Source organism: Seriola lalandi, unplaced genomic scaffold, assembly GCF_002814215.2.
Source record: "Seriola lalandi dorsalis isolate HSWRI2012SDOR001 ecotype SW California unplaced genomic scaffold, Sedor1 jcf7180002054797, whole genome shotgun sequence".
NCBI classification, from domain to species: domain Eukaryota; kingdom Metazoa; phylum Chordata; class Actinopteri; order Carangiformes; family Carangidae; genus Seriola; species Seriola lalandi.
Window position 1 is genome coordinate 478,227 of NW_019525350.1, and position 9,191 is coordinate 487,417.

A 9,191-nucleotide genomic window follows, 5' to 3' on the forward strand; every position below is an offset into this window, starting at 1 on the left:
TTAAGTAATGGGAGAATTCAGAGCCAAGGCATGGTGGATTACACTGAGTGTTATTTTTTTATTTTATTTTTTACAAGTATTTTAAAAATTCATCCCGGTGAGGATGGTCTAAAAGGCGGATGGATTTGCAAGATTATAAAATACACAGAATATTTCATGGCTGATTAGATCAGTGAATTTTTTTTTTTTTTTTTTTTTTAAGTATTAAGTAGTATATTAATATTTAATTTCAATAACACTCATACATGTCAGCCTGACTTCAATTAGCTGATTAGCTACTCACATGACGTGATGGACACTGAGTGCACATGTCTCTCCATAACATCACCCCTCAGGTCACATCACTTTCATCCCTTTTTATTATTTATATTAAATATATTTCATTAATTTTAACTGGTTTGTTTCCTGTAACAACAAACACATATGGCGTGTTTTTAATTCTGTACATCCTTATTTGACCTGCAGGGTAACTTCAGCTTGAGCACATGAAGTCCATCAGTTCATTTCTTCCAACAGCCGCACGGTTTCCCTCAGGTCCTCCACAACTGCGTCCACATCTGCTTTGGTCGTCCCCCTGCCCACGCTCAGCCTCAAAGCGTTGGCTGCCACCTCTGAGGGGACGCCGCAGCTCAGAAGGATGTGGGAAGGCCTGATGGACAGACGTATTGCAGTGCAAGGGGAGTTAAGTAACTACGGTCAATATGGTGTCTGGACAAAAGGCTTAACAGGTGGACGAGGCGCTCTTTTACCTGTTTCCGCTGTCTGAGTGGCAGGCGGCGCCGACACTGGCCAGCAGCCTCCTACAGTTGGACAATACCCTCCAGCCTAAAGCAGGAGAGAGAGAGATTAATCATTCAAAGCCTTTGTAGTTTACAAATAGCAGCATGCAGGTCATGAACTCCCTCTGACAAACATCGGTGTAGGGTTAGAGGACGCTGTTCGGACCTGCAGGCCAAAACAGACATAGGACAGAGACGGAAGAGTCATGACATCACCTTGTAATGTTGGGCCCGAGATAGACACATTACATGTGTTAGGGAGGATATCAGAGCCGGGGTAGTGGCTGTTGAAGTGGATCCTGTCTTTAAAGGCGGCCTGAAAAGGACGACATCATTAACTACTGAATGTTAGTGAAAGTTATCCTTTTTTTTTTTATATTCAGGTTCTGATATTTAACAATCAAGATCACACACTTTCATCTTAACAGCCTTAATGAAACAGACACAAACACACAGCAGGTATGGTCAGTTTCTCCAAAGGTAGTTTTCTTAACTCCTCGTTATAGCAGTCTTCCTTTGAGGGGGGGCATCAGTGGAAATCCAGAATGTGAGGATTGTCTTTTTGTTTTTAACTAAATATAACAGTATCCAATTAGTTTTTTTCACTGTCCACTTGAATTTACACTGAAGGGTTGTTCCAAATTCCAAATCACCTCCAACCAAGACGAGCACTTCATCGTTCACTTCCCTCCAGAATCTGTGTCCTTGTACGTTACCAGAACATGATTACACACGTGCCTGTTTCTGAGTTACATTCAAGACACTGAGAAGAGCTTAGGCCCAACTTGTGCCTCAGGAGCGGCGTATAGTGCAGCCTGTGCAATATCTTCAACTGTGTCTCTTAATGTGTCACAGCCAAGAGGAGTTAGTGTGCTAATGTACTGGGTCTTCTATATGCCATTGACAAAAAGTCACGTAAACACAAGAAATAAATCTATTTTCTACTTGAAAAGTCAAGGCTGTGTGGTTTTTTTGGAAAGAAGTGTTGTGTTTGTAAATAGTGGGAAAAATGAGTGTGTTGTAGAGAGTATCTACTTTCCCTTTGGACCTTTGTTCCTCAGGTTATCATTTCTAAAGTCAAGAAAAGGACCCGTGAACCACAGTCGTATTATTTTTTTAATAACCTTAATCACATCACTGTAAACCACAAAATCACACTGAGTATACGGCATTTTTCATCTAATTCTCTGTAGTCAAACTTACCCGCAGTCGCTCTTCCAAGTAAAGTTTGGTTCTTCGCATTTGACTCTCATAATCTGACAGATTAGAGGTCACCAGCTCTGCAGCCTAACAGACACATAATACATCAGTAGCTATAAAGGCGGGAAAACAAGACAGGGCTAAATTAACTGCTTGAAAGCGTAGTTTCTATGGAGATTCTACGGTACACAAAAATTAAATATTAGCATTCAGCTGTAACATATCACCACATCGCTGTATGCAAATGATTAGGCTCTAACAAAAATCCGTTTTAAAAAGTAGAGGCTGTGAAAAGTCTCTTGGATCTGGACTAAAATCAAGCATATAAGGATGTATTAATAGACTCCCAACTGAATTGTTTCCATGTAGAAAAGACAAACACCACTAAGGAATTTTCACAGCCTGGCAACCCAAAATGAGTTTTTATTAATTGCATTTAACTGATCTATAAAGTGGCAGTAAATTATTTATGAGCAATTAATAAAGTCACTAGTTACAACCTATTAATCCAGTATAAATGGCGGTACTAATATTCTATATAGAGACAGGAAGTCAGTCGTCGTCCAATATGGTGTCAGGTACAACTACAATGATATTTTCAGCACCCTTATGTATCCTTCTGCCAACATCCTTTAAGAAGACTTTCACTTTTCACTCAAATATTCCACCATTGTACAGAAATGTTCTTAAAACTTAAAACGTATTCCTGGTCAAAATTCCAGTAACACATATATAGAGCAAGAAAATTACCTTTCCCAGACCGGCGATCATCGGTGTGTTTTCAGTGCTGTAATATTCAGGAGGAAAGAAATCAGACTTCAATATTTACATGTGCAGCTCTCTGATCGTGGCCATTATTTCATGCATATTTGGTACTTTATTCATTATTCCTAAAGTGAGATAATGCAGTACTCAACCCTGGTCTGAAGTTTCTCTCCTGTCCTCCTCCAAACAGCATCGGGTACAATGGCGTTTCCGTCTGAGGGCCGTTCACATACAGTGCACCGATCCGAGGGGCGTAGAACTAGAAACGTAACAAACAATGTCGATAAAACGTTTCACTGTTCTCTTTCTGATGCCGAATCAAGATCATTTATACAACAGATTTCTGACTTTGTGTCCCACTATGGTCAGGTAATCCACGCCCAGTTCACAGGCATCTACTCGGCTTTTCCCCAGAGCCTGGGCAGCATCGGTGTGGAGCAGGATCCTGAGCCGCCGGTGCTGCTTGTTGAGAGATTTTATTCTCTGGCAGATCTCTTGGATTGGCTGACAAAAGGAAGGTGTTTTGTTTTTAATTGGAAAGTGCATTTAAAAATTTATATTTGAAATACAATACACAAAGGGGTAATATCAGTGAATGTTACTGTTGGATCATCAGCAACAATTCCTCTGTCAAAAATGGACATATTGTTCTATTCTAATGTCTTTTATGATAATAAAAAATATAATTTCTAAATGATTTGCTCTGTAAATAGATTTAAAGGTGAACATCTGAGCCCCTGTCTCCTCTTACCATGATGACTCCTGTCTCATTGTTGGCCAGCATGATGGAGATGAGACAAGTGTTGGGACGCACTGCAGCAATGATATCCTCCACCTCTACACGGGCTGTCGTCTTAGACACAGGCACATATGTAACATCTGTGACAAAAACACAGTTATTACTTATTTAGTTGCTAAAAAAAAAAAAAAAAAGAAGTCATGATTTGTTTAAGAAACCAAACTTCCTCTCCTCCTACCTGCATTGCCATCTCTCTGCAGGTGCTCAGCTACTAGTTTGACCGAGTCATGCTCCACATTAGAGGTGATAATGTGAGGAAGGCCGGTGCATCCATTGTGGTGGCCTTCACCTTCCTCTGCAGCCCTGCAGTTTCTCCTGAAGTGCTCTACAGCAGTGTGGAGCACCAGGTTGTTGGCCTGAAAGAAGATAAGTCTGTGATGATCCACAGATGTTTGAATGACACTATTATTATTTCCAAAAATGTGTCTATTATCACAGCAATGTGTAATGTAAATTACCTCTGTTCCACCTGAGGTAAAAATGATGTCCTCTGCTTTCCCTCCAACCATTCTTGCCACATTCTCTCTGGACTGATTAATGATTGCCTTGGCCTTGGCACCTACAGACAACAAAATGTTTTATCCAGATCTATTGTGCACCCTCAGATAGATCATGGGTTGGGTTAAAAATAGTATAAAAAAAGGAACAAAATACTTTTGCACATTGGATTTGCATTTCCTACTCTAGTTAAAATGTCAATGTAATAAGATTTTGATGCAAGGTTCAAGTGTTCTTTACCTGCTATATAGTTGCTACTCGGGTTTCCCCAGGCTTCCTGCAGGGCTTCAGTAATGGCCTGGATCACTTCTGGTTCCAGCGGAGTAGTAGCATTGTAATCCATGTAGATCCTATCGTGCATTAAGTACATTGGAGAGAAGCGTTCTCATCTCATTTCATGTAATGAGTTAAGCCTTCTGCATATGTTACTTACACAATAACAAAACATCACAATTAGTAAAATCATCAAATCTAATATTGCGACTGATACAATGTGGATAACCCAAAATCAAACCCACCTGTCTAGATTCATTTCTGAATAATGATGAAAGGTTTGGTCAGTGAAGGTGTGACCCTTTACCAAGATGTCATCAGTTTGCTTGGCCATACTCCTAGGAACAAATGGGAAATTTATCAGGATATCTGTAGATTTATTCTAGTGATGTCGATATTTCCAATAAAAACTAAGTCTTACAAAACACCGTAAACAATAACAACAATAACAGAACATCTTTTTAAATCTGTCATCTTTTTAATTAGCATGGATTTCATTAATTTGGACAGCACTTACAACAACAACAGTTGTAATTACAAAGACTTTTGAAAGAAGCTGACTGAACAGTGAGATATGTATTAGTCCCAGTATTACCCAGACCAGTGAGTGAGTGCAGAACAAACAACAGGAAAAATCTAGATGATGCAACCGTAGTGTCAGATAGTGATTCTGGTTATTACCAAATAGTGTATAATAAAATGCCAGCCTGGTATCTCAGAGTTTACTCAGACTGTATCTGTATATAGAGTTCAGGAAACACACTTAAAGCCAACATTTAGCGTTAACATGATTAAATCTGTCCAGACAGCGTCTCTCTAAGTCAATTTATGTTTCATCCATGCTGTCAAGAGAAACGTGACACGTATTCACTTTTTGTACCGACCGTTAATTCTAAACACGCTGAAACTAAAAACCGGAAGATTAAAAACAACCTTCCTCAGCCCTGGCAGTGTCTGCCAGTCCGAGATGACGTTTAACCAGCTAACGCTGACTTACTGTTCGCATTAGCTAAAGCTAGCTAGTGCCGCTAACTCATACATTCTAGCATCATTTAACTGATGTTAATTTGCTTTTTCTAGGTCTGAAGATGAAGCAGCGTTGCTTCCCTTCGTGTAACATGGCTGGATGAATTTCTTGGCTCTGTGTCTGACCTTTAGAGGTGATGTGAAGATGTTCTGAGTAGATTTACTACAGTCTGTGTCAATCATCAGCTAGCTAGCCAGGTGGTTGACTGACTGGATGAGGCGCTACTACTCCACCCCGTTACTGGATGCCTTAAAGGGAAAGCAACAGTTTAAAATAAACTCCCCAAAACAAGCCATACGTGAGATAGTTAGGTGTTTCATATACAGTGTGTGGTTTATTAATTATAGTCATTTTGGAATTTGCGTTTTATTATGTTCTACATGACCCGAGCACATTCAGGGTTAAAGCGTTAACTTTAAACACTTTACTTGATTAAAATATTGGTGTTAAAGTCCGCAAAAGTCATGATATTTATCACGTTTAATAGCCCGAAAGATCATGTAAATAAGATTACAGCAGATGAGGACTTAAAATGGAAGAAATGTATTGTAAACACTAGCACGTGGACTGGCAACTCTGGATTCTGCTGCCATGGTAACAAGCAGGAAGTAAATGTTGACGCTGATGCAGGGAAATGGCTTCATGTATATTCTCTAACACTGCGACAAATACGTGACTTTTCTGCCTATTTAATTCAATTCATTTTTTTTTTTCTTAAAAACTATTTAATTCAAAGTATTGCTGTATATCAACTGTATTCGTAAAATATTGGGTCAGCACCCAATTTATGTATTTATTAATAGTTGTTAATGATCAATAAGTGCTGGTCACCAGGAACAAAATCTAATGCAGTATAAAAAAGAAGAAGAGTCCATTACTTTGTGTTGCATAATTTCCATGTTTATTTAATATATGACAATGTGTTTAGTGTACACAAACATTTGACGCTAAACTCCAACACTCAGAGACACTGACTGAACTACTGCCCATTTAAGATTTTGTAAATGGGTGCAACTTTATAATACAATGTTCACAGCAATCATGTTTATGTACAATGCAAAATAATTTGATAGTGCGAGAAAAAAAAAAAAAAAAAAGATTAGATGTAGAAGCACAAAAATGCAAATGATATTCCTTCAAAAAAAGGGAGGGATTAGAAAAAGTAGATTTTGTGAAGGCTGTCAGAGCATGATGGTGAAGGTAGATACTGAAATCAGAGTGAACGTGTGACGGTAAGATAACCTACAGCATTACTCTGTACAAGATGCAATTTCTAACAGGGCCATAATGAACCTATTACATCCTCCCACACATGGGTGGACAGATAATTACAGGTATGTCCCATATGGTTCCTCGATAATAACCTAACTACAATCAATAAGGAACCAGACTGTGAATCCAGAACACAAGTTAACACAACCACTCCAGCAGAATAAGTATTTGCAAATATTGATGTACATTCAGTGTGATTTTTTTTTTTGTGTGTGTGTCTGTGTGTGTGACTGCACCAACAAAACTTTGGTTGGCTCAAATGTGATGCACATTAAAAAGGCCCAATGAAAACAAGAGGAATAATCTCAACATTGAGATCAGACTGGAGCTCACATTTTAAAATTGGGTTTAGAGGAAATCAAGACAGAAATGAGCGTTGAGACAGTGTAATGTACAGTGCAGCAGGTGTTCCCTCAATGACGATGCTATAGCTGGATAAAATACAACTGTAGTCTCTGCCAAGAAAGTCTGGGATAGACTTTGATCACTACATTGATCGCCCCAACGTCTTACACAACAAACAAAACATATGAACAGACATTTGACTGTTTGATTAACTTACGACTACCGACAGTTGTATACACATGTAAGATTGTAAAATGTTTTGATTGGATAACTTCAAAGCATGTCCACAACACACAGAATACTTTCCAATCTCAGGAAATACACTTTTAGCAGATTAATCTATTGTATGGATTACATTAGAATCAGAAATACAAACGTAGCGAACTGACACACAAAGAAAAGGGAATATTTCTTGAGGTCTTTTGTAAAGGTTAAATGCTTTGAGATGCTGGCCTCATACACAAGTGACATGTCTCTACTGTCATGGAGCATGCTCTACAGGCTGGCTGACCTGAGGCATGCTCATCCATCAGGCTGAGATGCTAATGAAAACGCACAGCAGCTGAAGGAGTTGGTAAAAAAAAGAACAGGAGTGACATTGACACTGTCAGCAGCATGGGGTTGTTTTTTTTCTTTCCTCCATTCAAAGCAGAATTGTTTTACAAATATAGTCAAATGCTTCAATCCATACAAGTTTTTCTTTTTTGCATATATAAAAAATTATAAGTATAATGTGTGTTATGGAAATGTACGTATTATATGACATGTGACTGCCATATTAGAAATCTAACATTACCATTAAATGAGATGTGTTGTCTGAGTATGTAAGTGATGATGATGATGATGAAAAGCAGGAGAGTGATGATATTATCTGCAGACACTTCCAGAACAGTATTATAGCAGCATGAAGGATGTAGATTCAAAGCAACTGGTGCAGAGGCATCCTGTACAGTACGCCTATACAGTATGACTGAAAAGAGAGGCACTACATTAAATCAATATACATTTCATTCAGACAGTTTCTCATTCTGTACTGTGAGGAACAGTTTATACTTTTGATCATTTAACAAGGTAGTTTTGTGCAGTTGTGAACGGACAGACCACCTTAATATTCTCTACCTAGTATATTGATCTTGTCAGATTTATGTTAGTTGGTCAGGTGTGTCCTAATCTTAAAGGGGATATTATTAGTCAGGCAATCAGGTAATGAAACTGGCCAATCATAAAGTTATTAAATTGTTTCAGTAGCATTAATTGCATGGGGACAAGGTTGTATTGTTCAAACATTTAAGGAACTTATATTAAAAAGTGCAGTGTGCAGAAATTGCACGGTACTACTACTTTAGAAATATAAATGTCTTTGTAAATAAATACATGCAGAAATAAATAATAAAGCTGTTAAATATCTAAATATATCACATTTTAAAACAAAAATCAGGTAGAGAATGAGAGTAAATCTGGAGGATTAATGGGATGATATTTGATTACTTAAGGTGTGAATGTAGATACCCACAGTGCTCCTACAAGTAGCTAAAACGACATGGATTTATCAAAATGCCACAAGAACATGAAGTTTATGTTGATATGCCATTCCCTTGCCAGGCTGTGTGTGTGCTAAAGTTTCTAAGTAGTTTTAGGGATAGGAGGCAGATTACTCAATGTCAGGAGTCATGGACCAGAAAGAAGAGAGAAATATTCTGAAGAGTTACACTCAACTGTCATTTTTTTTTCTTTTAGCGTGTATTTTCTAGCTGTATGTTGTATGCAAACCTGTTTAGACACTGTATATATAGCTGTAGAGCAGAGTAGAGAAGAATCTGCATGTTTGCCTATTTACTGATGCAAATGTAGCAGTGTGATCCTCACTGACATGGCAGCTTTAAGTAAGATAAATGTCACTGCATTTTTTTTTTTTTTTTTTTTTTTTTTTAGGGAATAAATGTATAAGGCTTGATGTGTCACTGACAACAACTACAGTACATTACCATACGTATGTAATCTGAGATAAGAAACTGTTGCTACTTCCTCCATTTTTCTTCATCCATCCAGCTATGAATAAACTCCAGTACAGTACAGTGACAGCTTTTTGAAGAGGTTCTTCAGACTACGAGACTCACACCGCAGCAAGGCCTGACACAAAATGGGCGCTTTAGGTGCCGAGGACACTAGTGATAAACTGAGAGCGTACAGGGGAAAGATGGTTGTTGTCGTTGTTGTTGTTGGTGGTGGTGGT

General features: G+C 38.3%; 1 protein-coding gene across 2 annotated transcripts; it reads right to left on the reverse strand.

Moving 5' to 3' along the window:
- Nucleotides 1-38: 38 nt before the first annotated feature.
- scly (selenocysteine lyase) lies at nt 39-5,571 on the reverse strand. Of its 2 annotated transcripts, XM_023425962.2 has the most exons (13): nt 5,467-5,571; nt 4,560-4,652; nt 4,282-4,391; nt 4,002-4,102; nt 3,722-3,899; nt 3,496-3,623; nt 3,093-3,248; nt 2,897-3,003; nt 2,730-2,766; nt 1,983-2,066; nt 996-1,095; nt 750-825; nt 39-649 (listed from the first exon to the last, which is right to left on the reverse strand). In XM_023425962.2, the coding sequence occupies exons 2-13, from the start codon at nt 4,646-4,648 to the stop codon at nt 496-498; spliced, it is 1,320 nt and encodes a 439-aa protein (XP_023281730.1). In that variant the 5' UTR covers nt 4,649-4,652; nt 5,467-5,571; the 3' UTR covers nt 39-495. The 2 variants fall into 2 exon arrangements, with proteins under 2 accessions (XP_023281730.1, XP_023281731.1); XM_023425963.2 differs by lacking the exons at nt 4,560-4,652; nt 5,467-5,571 and having other exon boundaries at nt 3,722-3,915; nt 4,282-4,390.
- Nucleotides 5,572-9,191: the final 3,620 nt, after the last annotated feature.